The sequence below is a fragment of the Hyaena hyaena genome, unplaced genomic scaffold, assembly GCF_003009895.1.
Source record: "Hyaena hyaena isolate Hyena2069 unplaced genomic scaffold, ASM300989v1 scaffold_25, whole genome shotgun sequence".
In the NCBI taxonomy this organism is placed as follows: Eukaryota; Metazoa; Chordata; class Mammalia; order Carnivora; family Hyaenidae; genus Hyaena; species Hyaena hyaena.
In genome coordinates, this window is record NW_024080657.1 from 2727051 (window position 1) to 2749428 (window position 22378).

Below are 22378 nucleotides of genomic sequence, written 5' to 3' on the forward strand. Positions count from 1 at the left end.
TAACATGTTAGTCTACTAACATAATGTAGACTAATCAGCCTGTATTTACAGATTGGGATAGGCGCTCCTGTATAGCTGAAATGCAGAAATGCAAGGTACCATGGGAGAGGGTACCTCAGGCAACTTGACCGAGACTGGGGTGATCAGGGAAGGCCTCTCAGAGGAGGTGACCATTTCAGCTGGAATCTGAAGTTTGAAGAAGAGTTTGCTGGCCCAAGAGGGAGGAGAAGGAGGGCTCCAGGCACAGGAAACTGCGTGTGTAAAAGCCCGGAGGAGCTCTGTTTTTGTTTTGTTTCATTTTGATTTGGGAAATGAAAGAAGCCAGCTTGACCGAATCAGTCACTGAGGGGTTTCTGGGAGGGGCAGAGCCTGCATCTTGCGGTGGTGGTGGTGCCTCGGGCAGTGGAAGGATGTGGCCTGTTCCTGGGTGCTCGGTGGGGAAGGAGGTGAGATGGGAGGGGAGGAGGGCCGGTGAGTGTGTACCCCACACACATGACTGTGTGAGTCACATGGCCAGGCGGCGGCCCCTCAGCCCCAGAGCGCCCCCCTGCCCCCCTCCTCCGCCAGTATGGATTGCCCAAGGTCTGTCTCCAGTGGGCAGACACCTCTGTCCTTCCATCCTGGGCCGGGAGCAGGCACCACACCTGTGGTGGCATGCCGCTGACCCGCTAGAGGTCTGGCAGTCTGCTCTGTGTGTTGGGGGGGGGGGGTGTCACAAACTTATCAGCAGCAATTTCTCCCTGCAGAGGCAGCCGCCACCAGCTTCCTGCCGAGACGGGTCGGTTCAGCCCCGCTCGCTGCAGCTGGAGATGGAGGGGAGCAGATGGCCCTGCTTGGCCCAGATTCCAGCCAGATTGCCAGGGAGGTGTGGGCGGAGCGACAGGGCTGGTGCCAGGAGCAGGGATACAGGAGAGGAGGGCGGGAGCCACCTCCTTGCCGTCTCAGTGGGACCTTGCTTGCATGGGGGGCGGTGGGGACCACCTCACTGTGGTCCTCGAAGCAGCAGATGCATGGAGCTGCCTCGAGAGAGATGCTTCTGTCTTTTACAGCCGGGTTGGGAGCTTTTGAGAAATGCAAGATGTTGACAGTTACATCCCCAGCGCCCAGCACCTGGCAGGATCAGGCAGGACTTAGTGGTTGTTTTTTATTTGTATTTTAAAAATAAATGGTGGGACACTGAGATACCACCTCACGCCTATCAGAGTGGCTAAAATGAACAAATCAGGAGACTGTAGATGCTGGCGAGGATGTGGAGAAATGGGCACCCTCCTACACTGCTGGTGGGAATGCAAACTGGTGCAGCCGCTCTGGAAAACAGTGTGGAGGTTCCTCAAAAAATTAACAACAGAACTCGCCTATGACCCAGCAATAGCACTGCTAGGAATTTACCCAAGGGATACAGGAGTGCTGATGCATAGGGGCACATGTACCCCAATGTTCATAGCAGCACTCTCAACAACAGCCAAAACATGGAAAGAGCCTAAGTGTCCATCAACGGATGAATGGATCAAGAAGATGTGGTTCATCTATACAATGGACTACTACATGGCAATGAGAAAGAATGAAATCTGGCCATGTGTAGCAACGTAGATAGAACTCGAGGGTGTTATGCTAAGTGAAATAAGTCAGGCAGAGAGGGACAGATACCATATGTTTGCACGTATAGGAGGATTAGGAGAAACTTAGCAGAGGACCATGGGGGAGGGGAAGGGGAAAAATAGTTGGGGAGAAGGAGGGAGGCAAACCATAAGAGACTCTTAAATACTGAGAACAAACTGAGGGCTGATGGGGGTGAGGGAGAGGGGAAGGGGGTAGATGGGCATGGAGGAGGGCACTTGTTGGGATGAGCACTGGGGGTCATATGGAAACCAACTTGACAATAAAGTATAAAAAAAATAAATAGTGGTAGTAACTTTCAGGTATTTTCTTACTTAATCCTCACAGCAAAGGGGCCATTTTACAGTTGAGGACACAGGGCACAGAGGGGAGGGATAATTTGCTTTTAAAACCCCAGCCAAACAAATGTGCAAGAACAGGTGGCCCACTTTGACGAACTGATGGTCAAGCTTGGGGGCGGGGAGCCGACCTAAGTGTTGGCAACCAAGTGTGGACACCCCTGGCTAAAGAGGACAGCATGTCCCTCCCGTGTTTGTGTTCCCCGAGCCACAGTCAACCCTTTAGACACCCTCAAGCCAGCTTCCTCCACTGTGCAAGGTGCTTGGAGAACCTGGGGAGGTAGGGAGAAGGGATGGATGAATAGGTTGGTTAATAAATAGATGGGTGAATAGGTGTACAGCTTAGCAAGCTGTATACTGCACAACTCCAGAGGAAGCCATGCACATAGACTGTGATGAGAGGAATGTACCCCTGGAGTTGTGCGAGGTGGCAGCCCTGTAGGCGGGACCCCACCATGCAGGACCTCGAAGACCAGCGTGTACAATCCTATTCTGTAGAAGGCCAGATAGTAAGTGTTTTAGACTGTGTGAGCCATACGGTCTCTGTTCCCCTACTTGACTGGGCTGTTATAGGGTGGAAGCAGTCATAGGTGATACGTAAATAAATGAAATGTTTATTGTTCCAATAAGCAGCCTAATCTACAGAAACAGCGTACCTGCCAGATTTGGCCCGTGTGCCATAGTTTGCCCACCCCAGTGAAGGCCACAAAAGGATTTTGAACATCATTCTTTTTTTTTTCTCTTTTATTTTTTATTTATTTTTTCAGTTTTTTACAAATAGTTTATTGTCAAGTTGGTTTCCATATAACACCCAGTGCTCATCCCCACAAGTGCCCTCCTCCATGCCCATCTCCCCCCTCCCCTCCCCCCCACCCCCATCAGCCCTCAGTTTGTTGAACGTCATCCTAAGAGCAATGGGGAGCCACGAGAGGGTTTAAACAGGAAGTGAGAGGTGCGAAGTCACATTTAACATGATTCTGAAGGACCAGACTGTGCCCCCGGAACTGCAGTGTTTCCTCTGTCCCGTGTGTAGGTCCCTGAGGCCGGAGAAGAGGCCTGGCCGGGGACCCAGGGGCCTCCGGTGCTGGCAGAAGCAGAGCCCACTGCTGTCACTCACCTGTCCCCCTCCTCCCCACGCCATCTGTCTGCACAAGGCCTCAGGGGCCGAGTGGAGCAGCCCCACAGTCAACAGTCAGGGCTTCAGAGTCAGGGGGTCTCATTTCCTCTGCTTGGTTTCCTGTGACTAGGACCCTTTGTCTCCTCTTCTCCATGAGGGGAATAGTTACAGACAAGAACCCATGAAAGAGGGTGGTTCTAGACAGACCTGGAGGCACAGGAAGGGCTCAGGAAGAAGACACTGTAGATTAAGAATCCTTTTCCTTGCTGAGCCGGAGGCAAAGAGGCCCGGCTGTGTCCCGGGTGCCCGTAGTGGGCTCTTTGCGCCAGTGATCGTGCCCGGAGCTAGGCTCCTGGCTGGAGCAGAGCATGCTTCCAAGGGCACCTTGGCTTGTGCATGCGAAGGGCTCTGTAGCGATGGGGCAGTTCTTCGTACCTCTTGGGCTCAAAATGACTGCCAGCCATGGGAGTCATTCCTCATCTTGGGTTCCCGCGCAGCACAGAGAGCTCCCCAATAATTACTGCACACAGATGGTGCTTTTGGCTGCTGGTGTTTAATTCCTGGCTCCAGGAATGTCTTCTGGACAGGAAACCTAGTCTTCCCCCCACCCCCCACTGCCCATGGGATTTGAACCCTTGCCTCATATGAGCAGAACCTTCCCAGAATCCATCCTGTCCAGGGACACAATGGCCGCTCCTACTCTCCCCAAGGCCACCTGCCAGCCTCACGGCATCTCTACTGGCCCAGGGACCAGCAGGCTGGGCCTCGGTGATCAGTGGCCTTGCCGTCAGTCTTCTTGGGCCCAGCTACCAGGTCATCCTGGGAGGGACCTGTGGGCAGCACTGCATATGACAGATGCACACCATGGAGTCACGACTGCAGCGCCATCTGGTTTGCTCAGAGCTGGACAGGCTGTGTCCTGGGGCTGAGCTAGGGGGCTGCTGATTAGGTCAGGGTCCAGCAAGAGTGGCTGAGAGCTTACCGTGTGCCAGGCCTTAGGGAAAGAGCAGTAAGTGCCAGGTCACCTAGGCAGACAGACCCAACGCCCCTAATGGCCCAGACAGTTATGTAATTGTGGTTGTGAAAGGCTATAAACTAGATGCAGAGGAGCTGTGGGTGTACGTAGCAGGGGGAGCGCCCTCATCTGGGGAGCTTGAGCTGCACCTGAAGGTTGAGGAGTGAGGCAGGTGTGTGTGTGTGTGTGTGTGTGTGTGTGCGCGCACGCGCGCGCTCGTGTGTGTTAGGGGTGGATGTATGAATGAAGCTGGATGGACGGATGGTGGATGTGTGGATGAATGCAGGGACGCATGGATGGACGATTGAGTCTTCCAGGCAGTAGGAACAGGCTATGCGAAAGCTCAGAGACCAGAGGATGCAAGGTGACTCTGACTGAGGAAGACCATTGTGGAAAGTGTTTGGAATTTAAGAAGTGAGACTGGAGAGGTAGGAGCACCATGTACCTCTGAGCAAGTTGCGCACTGCTCCAGGGGGTGCCGGTCTTACAGGTGGCAGTGTGAATGGACCCCTGGAGTGTGCAAGACAGAGGCCTGCAGGAGGGCTCCCATCATGCGGACATTGTATGTCTGAGGAAGGACTTTCTTCCCAGAGCACTGGGGAGCCACGGAAGGCTTTTAACAGTTGGCGATGGAGCTCATTTCCATTCATAGTGCCCCAAAGCGGCGCTGTCCAATGGAACATTCTGTGACGATGGAAATGTTCTCTTTCTGCACTTGCTAATATGGTAGCCACGTGTGGCTTTTGAGCACTTCAAATGTGGCCAGCGTGACCAAGGACGTGAATTGTGAATCCTTATGAATGTAAGTTTAAAAAGCTGTAATAGCCAGATGTGGCTGGTGGTTCCATGGTGGACAGGGAGCTCCAGAGAATGAGACCATATCCCCCCTAGACCCCTGCCCGTCCTAACCCCCGTCTGCTGGAGACACCACCGCTTGCCAGAAGGCTGGGTGGGAGCCTCTGACTCCCTTCCTGTGGACTCAGTTCGCATTGGGCCACGGAGGCCACAGGCCCCACTGCACCTGTGACCTCGTCTTTTCCCCCGCCCCCACCACCTGGGGGTGCTGACCCCATACTCGTCCTGCAGAAGCGGCCGCCTTCTCCCTGCCCTTCCCAGGTCACCCCTGGTTTCCCCACAGCAGCCTCCTCACCTGCCTGGTGGGGAGCTGTTCCCGCTTGTCTCCTGCGCCGGCTGTAAAGGGTGAAGAGGACGTTAGCATCGAGACTTGGGGACAGGTGGGTCTTACCTGGGCCCCTCGCACACCTGCTCACTCCCGTGCCCTCTGTTGCAGTGCGCTACTTCCTGAAGAATAAGGTCAGCCCTGATCTGTGCAACGAGGATGGACTCACAGCCCTGCACCAGGTAAGGCGGGCCCGCGGGGGTCCCGGCATCCCTGCGCCCCCACCTGAACGGTTCCACCGCCTCCCGCCTTCGTCCTGCCCAGAGCCCTCAGGGAGGAGGGAGGAAGGGGAGCCGCCGCAGCTGAAAGGCACCTGTCTACTCCGGAGATGCGCGTGTCTGTTACAAGCACGCCCCTGCAGCCCCCGTGCACGCGCACGTGCGGCGCACACATGGCCTCCCGCACAGGGAGCCCTTGTCCGCGGCATCCCCTCCGCCCAGCAGAGGGCTCGACACACAAGGCAAGTTTGTTCGGAGCGTGAAGTTTGCAAGGCACGTTTGCTCCCGCCCACCCAGGCATCCATCCACCCTGGTGGGAAGGGTGAGTGACAGGAGGCCACGTGACCCGCCTGGGGTCACACAGCCGTGGTCTGTGGCCCTGAGCCGGGTGCCACGGTAGCACACTCCCTTTCCAGGGCAGCGCGGTGGGCCAGCCCCCCACCGCTGGCCGGAGAGGGGCTGTTCTGGCTGTCATCGCCCAGCCGGCCGCTGCGAGAGCCTCCTGGCGGGTCCCCGGCCTTCAGTTGCCCTGCCGTGTTTCATCCTTCACGCAGTGCCCTCGGGTGCTCGGGCCACCCTGGCGTCCTCCCACCATGCGCCTCGCGGCCTGGCCCCTGACCATGCCTCCCGCCTCTCCAGGCTCCAGCCATGTGGCTTTCCTGTCCCTTGCACACACGTCGCACGGCATGTGGGGATGCGCCCTGGTTAGCCCCAGTCTGCAGCAAGCGCCTGAGAGCTGCCCTGTTACACACTGTCCCTTCCTTCTGGGCCCCTGCTCCGGTAGCCATTTTAGCCATTTGATGGCGGCCTCCCTCTATCCAGACAGCCTCGTGAGGGCAGAGCCCATGCCTCTTGCCCGTTGGTATGTCCTACCATCTTTCCCCATGCTGGCATACAGTAGGTGCTCGATATGTGCATGCTGACTTGAACGCACGGAAGCCTCCCGGTGCCCTGGCCCAAGTTTCTGAGCAGATGGACTTGAATGCAGCCCAGGCTGCCTGAACCCCGAGCTTGGGAGAGCCTCTCCATGTCCTCATGAGGGCAGGAAGGGATGGCCAGAGACTGGCTCCTGCCCCACCATGAGCCCCAGGAGCAAGCCCCACCCCCAGCCATCAGCCCAGTGGCTTCCTATCTGTCCTTTTGGCTCCTCTTCCTGTCCACAGGGCTTCATGCATCCACTGATTCTAGCTGTGTGACCTTGGGCGAGTTACTTAAGCTCTCTGTGCCTCACTCTCCTCATCTGTAAAATAATAAGTACCCACCTCACCGGGTTGTTGTGAGGATTAAACGAATACACATAACAGCCCTTCAAGCATCTCCTGACACTGCATAAATATTAGACAGCATTGTCATTATTGAAATTTGTCACCTTGTTCATTTCTGTGCAGAGCCACTTACGTGAAGTATAGGTTGATCCTCTCAACAGCCCTTTGAAATATTATTATCCCCATTATGTAGCTCAAGAAACTGAGGCTCAGGGCCAGCTCTGTCTGGTAGAATTTTCTAGGCTGATGGGATGTCCCATGCAGGCTCATGGGGCTGTGGGGCACTCAGAATATTCTTCTGAGCATTGAAAGAGGCGATTCGTGGCCAAAAGTTAGCAAGGTGGCCCTAGGAGCACCTCAGAAAGCGCTAGCCGGGGTTATTTGATAATGTGACAGGCTGTTACCTCTACTGCCGGGCTGTCATTACTGTTGTCACTGCTGCTCCATCCAACAAATGCTGGAAGCGCCTTTGCATGCCTGGCAAAGGAGTGTGGCTTTTCTCCCCTTGGCAACAGGGAACCTCTGGGGCTTGTAAACTGGGACTGATGGATTGACGAGGAGCTCTATGAGCTGAGGGTGTGGGAAAGGGAGCGACGGGGAGGCAGGGAGAGATGACGAAGCCGCACCAGGGCTGTGGGGCTGGGGGCAGCCACTTAGATGCATCCACACCCCATGAGAGTCTGGATGTGGGAAGCGAGGGGGCGGGAGGAGTCATCCAACTGTAGGTGCCATTTCCCACCTTGGGGAATGTAGGGGAGGAGGCCTGCCCGCCCCGCCACCTTCCCCCCCAACGTGCACCCCAAACCCCACCCTTGCTCTGGCTGAGCCTTCCAGGTGCAGGCTGGTCCAGTCCCTGGGCATCCCTCTCGTAAGGCTGCAATTCTGGGTGCACAGCCCCCTTCCCTTTCAACCTGAGCTCCTCCGCTACCCCATCCTCTGCAGCCCTAAGGGTGGGTTCTCTGGTCCTGCTGCCCCCTGACAACAGAGGCTGACCTGCTCCTCCTGCGGACAGGGACTCCCCAGACTCACCTCCCAGGGACAGGGGCCCCTTGCAGGTCCCCACCGCCTCCCTCTGGTGCCTTTGGCACCCTCTGCTGGCCATGCTGTGCCATTGCATGGTTCTCAACCACCCGAGGCACACCCCTCCTGGCGTCACACCAGTGCCCCACCTGTCCGGAGCGATGGCCTCAGACCCGGCCAACTCTAGACCGGCTGGAAGGAGAACCGGGATCTCTGGCATTTGTGCAAATGGTTGCCCCTTTCCCACATGTCCTCCTGGCACTGAACCCTGGCTCTGCTGGGGATGGGGTGGGGGGCCATGGTACCACCCTATCCCCATCCCCATCCCCCCTAGGGCTATGGGCTCCCCAAAGTGCCCCTGATCCTTCTGCTGGCATCCAGTCACTTCTCCCCATGGCCAGAGATAGTCCTACAGGCCTGGCCACCATCATCTCTTAATTGGATGATTTCAACATAGCTTCTCACTGTCCTTCTCTTCCTCAAAAAGTGCTCACACGCAGCCTATTCTTCACATGCACCCAGAGGAAGGATTAAAAAAAAGACAAATGTGCTTATGTTGGTCCTCTGAGTATAACTCTGCGATGTCTCCCATTGCCCGGGCACCAAGCCCTTACCTGGATGGGCAGTACTGAGCATAGACGCCTGCTTTGTCCCCTGCTGGCTTTTCCATCCTGGTCTATAAAGTGACTCCCTGTCTTCTTCCTCCTCTGTCCTCACCTCTGTCTGCTCATGGCCCTGGCTTGAGGCCCCCCCCCCCCCCCCCCCCCCCCCCCCCCCCCCCCCCCCCCCCCCCCCCCCCCCCCCCCGCCCTGTCCCCTTGGAATCGTTCACCCTCTGTCCCTAGAGTTTGGGGGCTCTGGTGGCTGTCAGGCCTCTGTCTCCCTGGGGGGCTACAGGTTCCCGAGCCTTCCCTCTCCCCAGGGCTGACCTAAATGTGCAGGAGCATACACATGGCTGTGTCCTTTCAGGGACTCTGTCCGGGTCCCCAGAGCCCTGATGTGGAGGAGAGTTCATTGGGGGGAGGCTTGGTTACTTGGGGCTTAAAAAAGAATAAGATTTTGAAACCTGCTTCAGAATTTTCTTTGGTTTCCACCACTCACAAAGTATTTTCTTGCTGCCCCTTGTATTTTTTATATTTCACTTATATTTTTCTCTTGAGTGTTATTAACTTCCTTGTGGGGAAACAGGCTCAGAGAGGCTATGTGGCTTGCCCAAGGTCACACAGCATGTGAGAAATGCAGCTTGATCCAAACTCAGACAGTTTGGCTGCACTGTCCTTTCCGTGGTGCCTCGAGGGGAACCTGGTGTGTCCTCCCCCGACCCCAAAGGCCTGGACCCTGTTGAAGTTGACCCTGTATCCCCCCTCACCCCCCACAGTGCTGCATCGACAACTTTGAGGAAATTGTCAAGCTGCTCCTTTCCCATGGTGCCAACGTGAATGCCAAGGACAACGAGCTGTGGACACCCCTGCATGCCGCGGCCACCTGCGGCCACATCAACCTGGTGAAAATCCTCGTTCAGTAGTACGTGACCCCCTCTTCCCCAGGGACAGCTTCCCCTCTGCCTTTGGTGGTTTTCTGTTTGTCTTGTTTCTGCCTTCCATCCGCATCCCCTCCCTCCTTTTCCTCCGGCGGCACCACTTTCTCTGCCTCTCGTGGTGCCTCGTGTCTTTCTCCCCACACCCTCCCCTCACCTCTGTGTCTGTTTCTCTCTCTCTTCCTCTGGCCCCCGGTTTCCTTCCTCCCTCCATCTCTGTGTTCCTTTCCCACTCTTGTCTCTCCCCATTCTGTCTCTCCCTGCTGCTTCCCCAAAATACTACACACAACATAAGCTTCACCGTCCTTGCCTTGCAGGAATAACCCTGATCAGTCTTGGTGTGTAATCCTTTCATTCTGCTGCTGAGTGGGGTTTGCTAGTATTTTATTGAGGGTTTTTGCATCCGTGTTCATAATGGATATGGGTCTGTAGTTTTCATTTCCTGTAGGGTCTTGGTCTGGCTTTGTATCAGGGCAGCATTCTCTTTTTTTAAAATCTCGTTTTCTCGGTCTCTGTGGGTCCATGAATTTATTTATATCCTTCACCTCTTCTCTCTTTGGGTCTCGTTGCCAGTTTTGTTTGTTTTTTGCTATTTAAAAAAAAAAAAAGCATACTTCCTTGGCCCTGCCCCTCAAATGTTATTTATGTGCTTTTCTTTGGGATAGAACCTACCTTGAGGGGTACCACGTGGCAGTGTTTTTCCTAGGAATTCGGCCATGCCTATGCTCTTCTGATGGTCCTTTCCTGCCCTGGGATGCTTTCCAGTCCGCTCAGGTTCTGTAAACACACAGAAAAGACAACATTCAGTTTCAGGTGTATTCGGTTGAATTCATCTGACAGTTGGCGGGCGCGTGAGCTGGGCACTGGGCACTCGGGTGCAGGGGTCCTAAGGAACCAGGCAGGAAAAGTGGCACTTGCAGTGGTGGGGCAGGGGCAGAGTGGGTCCCGGGAGGCCGCGGCAAGCAGGGAGTTGGGAAGAGTGGCCAAGGGCAGGTGACCTTTTGCAGGAGCCTCGGCAAAGCAGCAGGAGCCCATCAGGTGGCCGTGGGGGCGACGGAGGTGACAGTGCTGGTGCCCTGGCTCAGAGAGGTGGATTAGCTTGCCCAAGGGCACACAGGAGCTCAGAGAGGTCTGAACACTGTCCTTGGCCTGTGCCGCACCTCTGATGAGAACCTGGCTGTGCTCGGTCGGCCAGGGGCATCGAGAGGCCACAGCCTGATCAGCGATGGTGCCCAGAGGGAAGGGGAGTGCCAGCCAAGGATGGTGGGTCCCCAGCTCTGATGTGTACCAGAGTCATGTGGGGCGTGGGTTCAGAATACATAATCCGAAGCCCCGCCCCTGGAGACTGTGTTTTAGGAGGTCTGAGCGGAGCCCAGGAAGCTGCAGTGTATTTCCGCGATTCCCGGGTGCCTCTGCAGGGCATCCCTCTCAGGACCCGCGTGGGAACCCCTGGGCCAAAAACCAGGTTCTTCCAGAGCCCCAAGGCCCTGTCCTGCCCCTGTCTTGTCAGCCTTTGGGGCCGGGACTTAGAGAAGGTTGGGGAGAGCCGGCGGACAAGGACTGAAATAGAGCCGGGGTTTCAACCTTGACCCTCCCACATCCTTGCTGGGTAACCTTGGACAAGTGACTGCACTTACCTGAGTCTTCGTTTCCCCTTGAGTGAGATGGGTCAACAATAACAACCCAGAAGGACTAGCACGGAGATTCACGAAGACGGTGTGTGTGCACGGCCTGGAGCAAGCCCGGCTCTAAGCAGATGCATGCTAAGTGGTGCCATTAGTGTTATTTGTGTTATTGGCGCCAAGGAGGACCTTGACATTTGTCCTCAAGTGCCTGCCTGCTGGCCCAACAGAGCAGGAAGCTGGAGGGGGTCTGCTAGGGACAGCTTCCCTGAGAGTTCCCATCCGAGGACCCCGGGGATCCTGAGGCTGCTGTCCTGGCTGGGGTGCCCCAGCGAGGTGCTGGCGTAGTGGGTGCTGGGGCGCACAGTGGGGTTGCGGGTGAGAGGCTGGGGGAGGGGGGAGGAGAGGCAGCCAGACCAACCCTAGCCACCCCCTCCCTCGGCCCTTACACTCTCTCTTTCTCTGCAGTGGGGCCGACTTACTCGCTGTCAACTCAGATGGGAACATGCCCTATGACCTCTGTGAGGATGAGCCCACCCTGGATGTCATCGAGACATGCATGGCGTACCAGGGTAAGGGCGGGGCCGCACACTGTGTCGCGGGCACCGGCGACCACGCCAGCCGGCTGCACACCCGCCTCATGCTCAGCGCGCGGGAAGCGGGACGGGTCCTCGGCGTTACTCTGATCCGGGTGCTTAGCAAGACGAGGACACAAAAGGCCCCTGGAAAACGTGCGGTGCAGGGGGAGGCAATGTCCTCACCCACGTGCGCGGGCGGCCTCAGCTGGCCTCGTCTCCTCTTCGTCAGCTGTGACACTTCAGTCAACATTCACAATAAAGATGCGTTCCCATTTGGAAAAATAATCGAGAGTCAAGAACATTGGCGGGTGCCCGCTCGGCGCCAGGCACCACGCTGGCTGCCAGGGGCCTGGGATAAACAAGATGTGGGCTGTTCTCAGCTCACAAATGAGCTTCAGAGAGGAAACAAATGTAGCAATCAGAGACCTGCCCACCCCCGCCACCACCAATGCGTGTTTCCGAAGGCGTCCTGGGAAAGAAGTCTCAAATCCAGACCCTCCACTGCAGTCCGGGGTCCTCCTGGGACCCTGCCGTTGAGTCTCTTTCCCGGTTGGTGCGGTAGCCACCGATGTGGTCGCTGGCCCCGGGCTCTCCCTATTCATCTCCTGCAGGGGAGCTTCCTTTCTGTACCAATTTGGTAAATCTGGGGGCTCCTCTTCAGGTTAGTGTCTTTAAATGTGGTTTTCAAAATCCCAGCATTATAAAGGAATCCAGTTATGTTAAAACATGGCTACCAAAAACCATTTTTTAATGTCTTTATTTGATTTTGAGAGACAGAGGCAGAGAGTGAGCAGGGGAGGGGGAGACAGAGAGGGAGCCACAGAATCTGAAGCAGGGTCCAGGTTCCGAGCTGTCAGCACAGAGCCTGAAGCCGGGGCTCGAGCCCACAGACTGAGAGATCATGACCTGAGCCGAAGTCGGACACTCAACCGACTGAGCCACCCAGGCGCCTCTAACCAAAATATTTTTAAACATGTTATGTAGAAACTTCATTAATTCGTGAAACAGTAAAAAAAAAAAAAATACCTGCAGTTTTTATTGGTGACTGAGTCATAGGCACCTGCTAATTCTCCTGTGGATTTTCCCCATGTCCCCCATAGAAGGTAATGCTGTGTTTCATTTCAAGGTTGGTGAGAAGAAACGTAATTTTTTTCCTCCTTTCAAGTTTATGGACCTCCCCCCCAGTTCTGCCCAAGAGTGTTTGATCTAATGGACATTCTATAGAACATGTCACTGTAGCCTTTTTAAACACCGTTAAGTAATTGTCAGTAACACTTAGACTTTTAGTCAGAGGTTCAGGCTATAGAATGTCTGGGTCCTTCCCCCTCAGTTTGCTCCACTTGCCATTTAAAAGCATATATTCGTTAAGCATTCATGCCCGTTACAGATTCCTTAAGCATTGAGCCCTGTGCTGCAAGCACGGCCATGGAAGAGATGAGGGAAACCAACAGAGAGCCACCAACAGGTGGCCTGGGCAGGGGGGCGTCAGCAAGGGAGGTGATCCCGGCCAGACCCACAGGAAAAGACAGAGCCAGGCGACCAAGCGGTTGCAGGCAGACAGGTGGATGGAAGGGAGCTCCCGTGTGGAGGAACAGAATATGTAGCAGTAACCACTCCGATGTTAGTGCCTGCTGGGCTCCAGGCAGGAATGGCCCTCAGTCTTTGGGCCAGTGCTCAGTGTGTGTGTTCACTGGGCCTGGAACACGATGACCTGTGGGCATGTCTGTCTACTCCCTTGCCTGGCAGACCCCGGAGAGCAGTAGCTATGCCTCGCCCATCGGCCCGGCCACCCCACCCTCCCTTGGGGCCTAGGCCCGGCTGCTGACTCAGTGCCCCCTTCCCTATACAGGCATCACCCAAGAGAAAATCAACGAGATGCGGGCAGCCCCTGAGCAGCAGATGATTGCGGACATCCACTGCATGATCGCAGCGGGCCAGGACCTTGACTGGATTGATGCCCAGGGGGCCACACTGGTGAGCAGATGGGCCAGGTTTGGGCAGGGGGCAGGGAGGGGGGAGTCAGTGCCAGAACCAAGACCAGCTGTGGCTGAAGTGGACCAGCCACTGTGGAGGTTAAGCTTATACAGTTGGGGCCTGTCCGTGGCCTTGAACCTCCTCCAGACCTGCTCTGGGGCCAGAGATGGCCCTCGAATATGTAGTCAGCAGAGCAGGGCGCAGCCCCTTCAAGAATCTGACCACTTCAGCTGGGGCTGGAAGTCAGGGGCCCTCCTGACCACCTGCTGCTCTGTGTCCACTTTCCTCCTTTACCTCAAGCTCCACGTGTCCATCCTGAGCTCATTATGTCCCCTTCCTCCAGGAGTATCTCCCACTCAGAGACTGTCCGTTATTCATCCACTTGCCCTGCCATCCTGCTTTGCACCGTCCGTTCCCCTGCCCGAGGGTCTCCTCTCCTGCCCCTCTGGCTTGCCTCATCAGCCCTCCCTAATCTCTCTGCTAACAGCCTCTCTTCCGGGTTCTTTGACCTTTGAGTCCACAGCCCCCACTCATCCATCTGTCCATTGGTTCATTCATCCATCCATCATTCATCCATCCAGTCAACACACGCCCCTGTGCCACATGCTTTACTAGAGTTTGCAGAACTAGAACGATGAACCTTCTCTCTCAGATCTGCCTGATGGGCTCCATTCATCCTTTCAGCTTGTGTCAGTGGTTGGAAACCTTGACCTCTCTTCATAGGCTTTCATAGGACAATGCACCCGAGTACTGGGGAGGGCCTGCTTCTGAGGCTCTAAACTGAAAACAAGAGCATAGCCTTGGAAACCCATCCCCTCTTCTCCCCTGCCACTTGCTGATGGCTGAACTCTGGCCTAGGCTTGGGGTCCGTGCTGGTCATGAGTACTCAGGGCTCTCAGAATCCTGAGCTCACCAGCTGGGGCTCACCAGCTAGACCCCTCACTGCCCCTCAGGCCTGACCTGGTGGCCCAGGTGTGGTTACTGGGCTTCTCCTACCTGGTTCCTGAGCCCCACCCTCTGCCTCATGACTTTTCCTGCTAACTGGGTCCCTGCTCAGCCCAGCACTAAAAGATAGAGTCAGGCAGTGAGACCAAACACTGCAGTATGAAATCAAAGCCAAGCTGCCCCAGGGCATGGCCCACCCTGGCTGGAGCTCCTTTGGGTGTGTGACTGGGCCCTTCTCCTCTTGGGCTGAGGCTGGCCTCAGGGTGGCCCAGACCACATGGGCCGGGCCCCTACTAGGGCTCGGGTCTTCCCAGTAAAGTGGGGATACTACTAGCACCTTCCTCACCAGGTTGGGAGATTCTGCATATAGGTGCTTAGCACAGAGTCTAAACTCGCCATAGATGTTAGTGATTAACATTATTTTTTAAAGTTTATTTATTTGTGTGTGTGTGTGTCTGTGTGTGTGTGTCTGTGTCTGAGAGAGAGAGAAAGAGAGAGAGAGAGAGAGAGAGAGAGAGAAAATGAGAGCACTCAGGGAAGGGGCAGAGAGAGGGAGAGAGAATCCGAAGTAGGTCTGTGGTGTCAGCACAGAGCCTGATGCGGGGCTCAAACCCACGAACTGTGAGATCTTGAGCTGAAACCAAGAGTCCGATGCCTAACTAACTAACAGGTGCCCCAGTGCTATTGCTATTACTAGCTATATCACTAACCCTTTTTGTCCCCAGCCGAGTACAAGGCCCCACAATTTATAATGTCTGGCTGGCCTGCTTGGTGTCATTCTCCACAACTGGTGAACATCACACATTTATAAATCAGATGATTCTAATTTTCATGTATGCCTGTACCAGATCGCACCCTGGGTTTCTTCTGCAAATTAAAAAATGAAGCAAAACCTCTATTTGCCAAACCTCAAAGCAACCGTACCCTGAGGTGAGGCAGCATCTGGCCATCAGGGCTGTGTTCTGAAGGGCCACTTCCTGGGACCATGCCTTTTCTGTCCCACCGACTGGAGCTCGGTGGCCCCAGACCTGAATCCCCCCTCCCCCCCGCCCCCCCCACCAAGCTCTCTGGTTTCCTCCTAGCAGTCTTCTTCTGGCGTCCTTAGCATCTTACCTCTATCTCCCACCTTGGCTGGGCAGTTGGTTTCTCTTCCCCTCATCTCCTTACTCCTTCTCCTCCCATGATGCACCTTACCATCACTCATGGCCCTCCAAGAACATCACTTACTGAGTGTTTGTCATGTGCTAAGCACTATATATATTTTCTGGAGATCAAGCAGATGGGATATTTGAGGTCTGCAAGGTGGTGTCCATCCCCAGAGGCCTTGAATGGTGCTGGGTATACAAGTGTGGTCTCAGCATGAGGCTTTCCCTTGTTGGATGTATTGGTTACCTATTGCTGTGTAACAAACGACCCAACACTTAGCATCTTAGAACAACAATAAGTATTTGTTATCTCACATGGTTTCTGTGGGTAGGGAATTGGGAAAAGCTTCGCTGGGTAGCTCTGGTTAGGGCCTCTGATGACATTGCAGGCATCTGAGGACTTGACTGGGGCTGGAAGATCCACTTCCAAGATGGCACACTCACATGGCTCACAAGTTAGTGCTGTTAGCAGGAGGATTTGGTTTTTCACCTCTGTACAACCTCTCCTCAGGGCTGCTTAAGGGTCTGCACTCATGATGGCTGATTTCTCCTAGAGTGATTGAGCCAAGAGAGCATAAGGTAGAACCAGCAATGCCTCGTATGACCTCACCTCACAACTCACACACCATGACTTCACAATGTGTTATTAGAAGCGAGTCACTTGTTCTGGCCCACATTCAAGGGGAGAGGAATTAAACTTCATCTCTTCAGGGAGGTGTGTCAACGAGTTTGTAAGCATTTTAAAACCACCATGTTGGGCCTCTGAAACCCCTTTCTCAGAGCTCTGCAAATGGTAGGGACTCAGTAAGTACTTTTGCCTTAACCACAGGGGCTCTCAACCCCACCACGGGATGAAAGGTGGTCTCAATAATACTTTGTAATGGGCCTGGATTTCCAATTCATTCTATTCCATTCACCATCCCCCAGGAATGAGCTGGGATTTGGGAAGAAGTGGGACTGGTGCCCATAGGGAATGCTCACTTTCCTCCTCTCCTTCAGCTGCACATAGCTGGAGCCAACGGGTACCTGCGGGCGGCCGAGCTCCTACTGGACCATGGAGTGCGTGTGGACGTGAAGGACTGGGATGGCTGGGAGCCCCTGCACGCAGCTGCCTTCTGGGGACAGGTAGCTCTCTGCCATTGGGCTGGGAGTGGGGGTACACAGGACCAGCACACTGTCCTTTGGGTTGGCAGCTGGTTCACAAGACCCACCTAAGGTATTGACTACGGCTAGTTTGTGGGATAGGAAAGGACCTTGAGGGTTTACAAAAACCTTTGACAAGTTGTGTCCTAAGAAGGTGACCATCAAGTTTGCCAAATTAGAAAATTCCTTACATTTCTGATGTGAGTAATTACTCCCTTTGACTCCCAGATACAAAACTCTGATTATAACTTTTGCCATCCCTCCTTAGATACCTGGCAGCTCTCGATTTATAGCTGACTCCTTCTCTCCCTTGGCATGGCCCAGACATGCTGGGGGAGGTGTCAAGCCCATTGTGTGGCCAGGATTCCTGGCTCCAGGGTGCAGAGCCTTTCCTGGGAACCCACTCTGCCCCATCATTCTTTATGTCATATCCTGAGAAACATTGGTCACTCCTGTACCTTCTAGGCTTTTTGAGCCCAAGGGGAACATGGGCTTCTTCCTGTGTTTCAGATGCAGATGGCAGAGCTATTGGTGTCCCATGGGGCCAGTCTCAGCGCGAGGACATCCATGGATGAGATGCCAATAGGTAAGTTCAGCATAAAAGCTAGTACACACATAGGTACTCATTAATTCTTTGATGGATAGTGGGATAATTGGATAAATATACAGTTGGCTAGATGATGGATTGGTGTGTGGATGGATAAGATGAATGAATAAATTAATGAAGGGTGGATTAATGTGCTGATGGACAGCAGGATGGATGGATAGATACATGTATGGATAAGTGGTTGAATGTATGGATGGAAGGTTGGATGGATGGATGGATGGATGGATGAACGGACGGCTGGATGGATGAACGGATGGCTGGATGGATGAACGGACGGCTGGATGGATGAACGGACGGCTGGATGGTTGGATAGATGGATGAATAAGTGGATGGGTGGGTAGAGATGAATCTCTTGATGGATGGATGGGTCAGTGAACAAGAAGATAGATGAATGAAATGATTAGGTGGATTGAATGGGTAGGTATATGTGATTTGATAGACATATAATTTTGGGCTTGGGCTACGTAGAGTACTTGCTTGTTTCTCTTCATACTTCTTGTATCACTGGAGAGTTGATGAGTCCTGTTGGAAACTACAAGGGGGATGGATCTTCCCATAGCTGGGAACATTAGGAGTTGTGACTGTACAGATCCTGGGGTTCCTGTTCTTAGCCTCTAAGGATTGGGGTGTAGCCCAGAAAGTAAGGCTGGCATTATTTTCTTTCCTCCCGGGATGCCCCAAAAGATGCTGGGAGTTCTCAGTGTGTCGGGGTGGCAGCTACTGTGGCCTGAAGGGCCCTTGGGGGCCACCAGCCCCTGCGCTGCTCCCCACAGCAGCCTTCTCTGCCCCTTCAGACCTGTGTGAGGAGGAGGAGTTCAAAGTCCTGCTGCTGGAGCTAAAACACAAGCATGATGTGATCATGAAGTCACAGCTGAGACACAAATCTTCCTTGAGCCGGAGGACATCCAGCGCGGGGAGCCGTGGGTGAGTCAGGGCCGGCCAGCCGGGGCCCCCTCGGGATGCCCCTGCTTGTGGCACCTGGGCATGGCCTTCTAGCACCTCCTCTCGCCCCTCAGGAAGGTGGTGCGGCGAGCCAGCCTGTCGGACAGGACCAACCTGTACCGGAAGGAGTATGAGGGAGAGGCCATACTGTGGCAGCAGCGGAGTGCGGCCGAGGAGCAGCGGACCTCTGCCTACAACGGGGACATCAGGGAGACCAGGACAGACCAAGAGAATAAGGACCCGGTGAGTGGCTTCATGCCCTGCCTCGGTGTCAGCCACTGACTTGGGAGGTGGCCAGGACCCCAGCCTGGTCTTGCCTCTTCATCTCGGAGCCTTCAGAGGGAGGGCAGCTGGGCAGTGCCCTTCAACCAGCCGGATCCCATCTGATGCTGGTGGCTCCTGTGGTTAGTGAGGCGATGCCGGGGGGCGGGGGGGGGTGCTGTGTGTGTGAGGGTCAGAGCCGGGAGCTCTGGCACACAGTAGGCTCTCATAACAGACAGGAAGTAATTGTCACGTGCTTGCTTATGCTCCAGCTGACCTAGTTCTGGGCTTCCCAGAAGAGAGGTTCGGTACAGCAACAACCCTAAGTAACTAAAGGCACTAAAGCTTTTTAGCGGAGAAAAATAACAAGATGTTGACCATGGTGTTTGCAGAACACATCCGGTTGGAAGATATTTTTTTGAAAAACTAAGTAGGGTACTAGTAGGACCTCTAAGAAGCCTGCTCCAGGAATAACCAGTGGTCTGGGCATTAAACTTTCTTTCTTTCTTTTTTATTTATGTTTGTTTGTTTATTTACTGAAAGAGTGTGGGGGGGGTGGAGGGAGGAGCAGAGAGAGAGGGAAACAGGATCCGAAGTGGGCTCTGTGTTGACAGCAGAGATCCCAACGCGGGTTTCGAACTCAGGAGCCGTGAGATCATGACCTGAGCTGAAGCTGGACACCTAGCCAACTGAGCCACCCTGGCACCCGATGGGCATTAAAGGGATGATGCTCTGTTGGTTTCCTGGGACCGCTGTATGTGTCACATTACCAGAAACTCGGTGGTTCAGAACAGTAGACATTTATCGTCTCACGGTTCTGGAGGCCAGAAGTCTACAATCAAAGTGACCACAGGGTTGCTTTCTCTGGGGGATTCTGAAAGGGGGTCTTTCCGTACATCTCTCCCAGCTTCCGGGGGCTCAGGCATTCCATGACTCTAGTCTCTGCTGCCGTCTCCATGTCTTCTTGTGTGTGTGTGTCTCTGTTTTCTCTTTGTAGAAAGACAGCAGTTGCTGGATTAGGGCCCGCCCTGATTCAGTATGACTTCATCTTATTTTAATGTATTACCTCTGCAAAGACCCCACCTCCAGCTAAGGTCACACTCAGAGCTGTGGGCTGGCCATGACTTTTGGGAGGACAATACTTGCCTCAGTACTGATGTGCCCAGGTCTCACGCATGGCTGCTGTCTCGCTGCGTGGGGCCAGCAAGTTTGGGGCCAGAGCAGAATTGCTGGGGACAAAAAAGGGAGAGGCTGACCGTCCCAGCAGCAGTCCACCTTTTTAGTTCTTTTACCAACCACGAGCAGCGGGAAACATTTCTAGAGAGCATGCCTTTGGCGGAATGCGAAACGATTAGCTGCCCAGGGTACCCGCCTGTCTCAGCGGGTCCCTGCTTCCCAGCCGGACCAGAGAGGTCACATGCAGGCTTGTCTCACCAGCAGGTGACGGTGCCCACTGAAGGGAATCCCGTTGAGGCCGTGGCTGGGGACAGAGAAGGCACCTCGGAGGCTTTGTTCTGCCTAGTCCATAAGCTTGGGGGTTGGGGAGAAAAGAGCTGTAGACTGAAATCAAATCACATTTCAGATGTCTTTCAGCTATGCAGTATTTCTTTTTCCTTTCGTGAGCTGGATTTATGTACGGTAAAGTGCACAAATCTTAAATGGGTTTTTCAGTGGACTTTTACAAATGTGTACCCTCAGGTGAATGCATAGAGCATTTCGATCACCCCAGAAAGCTCCCATGTCCTCTGCTCCTGTGGTCCTCCCTCCCCAAAGAGAGACGCTACCTAACTTTGAGCGGTGAAAGTTAGTTTTGTGTCCGCATCTGCCTACAAACAGATCCAATTAGCAGATAGTCTTTGGCATCTGACTTCATTCTCGACTATGAGATTCATCCGTGTACAGGCGCGTAGTGGCAGTTCATTCTTTTTCATTGCTCCGGAAAGTTCTGTTGTTTAACTAGGCTACAACGCACATGTCTGTTCTCCTGCGGGTGGACGTTTGGGTTGTTTCAAGTTCGGGGCTATTTTGATTAAGCTGCTCAAAACATTCTTATCCATGTCTGTTGGTGGGTACAAGCACAATTTTCTGTAGGCTCTATACCCAGGAATGCAGAATGAGTCATGGGGAGGTTACGAAACATACCGCCAAGCACTTTTCCAGAGTGCTAGTACCTATCTACTCCCTGAGCGGTGCTCAAGAAATGTGGGTGCTTTTTGCTGGTTCTTGATGTACTCATTCCTTTCCATCCGAGCCATCCTGGTGGGGTTGCTGTGGTAGCTCGCATTTTATTTTATATTTTCATTTCATTTCATTTTATTTCATTTCAAGTGTTTATTTTGAAAGATACAGAGAGAGTGGGAGAGAGGGAGAGAGAGAGAGAATCCCAAACAGGCTTCACTCTGCCAGTGCAGAGCCTGATGTGGGGCTTGAACTCAAGAACCGTGAGATCATGACCTGGGCTGAAATCAAGGGTTGGATGCTTAACCGACTGAGCCCCCCAGGCGCCCCTCGCATTTTAAATGTGTATTTCCCTGACGGCGGATGGTGGTGAACACGTTTCCATGTGCTTATTGGCCATCTGGTTATCTCCTTCTGGGCCAAGTCTGTTCTTCTGCCCCTTTTTGTTGGGCTGCTTATCTTTTCCTTACTGATTGGTGGGTGAGAGACTGAGACTCTCAAAGACTTGTGGAAGTAGCTCTTCCTCCTTCACATGTGTCCCTGCGTTTGCTCAGATCTCACAGGCCCAGGACTCTGCCGCAAGTGCTCAGCTGGTGCGGCGTCCTATAAATCCTTAGCCCTGCAGGGAATAGGATGGGAGGGGGTGGCCCGCGTCTGTTGATAATTTCTACGGCTTCCTGGCTTCCTGGTCAGGCAGTTGCAGTTTATTGGGGGCGGGGGGTTAGTTGAAGGCAAAACAATGGGCTGCTTTGTCTCTGGGGCTGGGGTTTCAGGCCTGGGGAGAGACAGCAGCTTGAAGTTTTGTATCTGTTTTCTTGACTTCCAGAATGGTCCTGGAAAGAGATTGTTCAGAAGCAGACTGTCTTCCTGCCAGTTGCCCAGCCGTCTAGTCCCAAGGGCAATTGTTGGGGCCCAGGGCCCCAGATCCCTGTCCCAGCCCCGGGGCAACCCAGGGAGATGGCAGGGTGCAGCTATAAAGCCCACAGCTCCTTCCTTTTACTTACCCCCCACCCCCCTTGAAGGCATTAGATACTGACAAGGCTGTGATGGTGTCTGCGGTAGACGTTCTCCAGGTGTGGCCCCGGGACCAGCAGCAGCAGCATCACCTGGGATTTTGTTAGAAACGCAGCTTCTCAGGGGCGCCTGGGGGGCTCCGTCGGTTAAGCATCTGACTTCGGCTTAGGTCGTGATCTTGCAGTCTGTGAATTCGAGCCCCGTGTCAGGTTCTGTGCTGACAGCTCAGAGCCTAAAGCCTGCTTCACATTTTGTGTCTCCCTCTCTCCCTGCTCCTCCCCAGCTCTCTATCTCTCTCAAAAATAAAAAAAAAACAAACCAAACATTAAAAAACTAAAACAAATAAAGAAATAAAAATGAATTTAGAAATGCAGATTCTCTGGCCTCGCCCCAGAGGTACTGAATCACAGACCCTGGGCTCTGGGTTTAACTAGCAATCTGTGTTTTAACTAGCCCTCCAGAGGATTATGATGCACACAGGAGTTTGAGGACCGTGTATCTGGGGGAGTATTTGCTCAGCTTGACCCGCAAGTCAGGTTTCTGCCAAGACTCAATCTGGTTAGCCCCCAGGCTGGCTTTGCCACACACTTTTGGTGGAGCTGAGTGACGGTTAACAAGCCCATCTCCAAACCAGTAGCTCACAAACTTACCTGTAAAAGAAAA

At 54.0% G+C, this 22378-nt stretch overlaps 1 protein-coding gene across 1 annotated transcript in view; it reads left to right on the forward strand.

Annotated features, from left to right (window-relative positions):
• The window catches only part of PPP1R16B (protein phosphatase 1 regulatory subunit 16B), a 101333-nt gene that overhangs the window by 71791 nt on the left and 7164 nt on the right, over window positions 1–22378 (forward strand). Inside the window, exons 3-10 of the mRNA XM_039227169.1 lie at window positions 5379–5449; window positions 9148–9293; window positions 11397–11500; window positions 13356–13480; window positions 16570–16695; window positions 17224–17299; window positions 18115–18244; window positions 18337–18505. Coding sequence (XP_039083100.1) covers window positions 5379–5449; window positions 9148–9293; window positions 11397–11500; window positions 13356–13480; window positions 16570–16695; window positions 17224–17299; window positions 18115–18244; window positions 18337–18505 — 947 coding nt within the window. The remainder of the gene's footprint in view (window positions 1–5378; window positions 5450–9147; window positions 9294–11396; window positions 11501–13355; window positions 13481–16569; window positions 16696–17223; window positions 17300–18114; window positions 18245–18336; window positions 18506–22378) is intronic.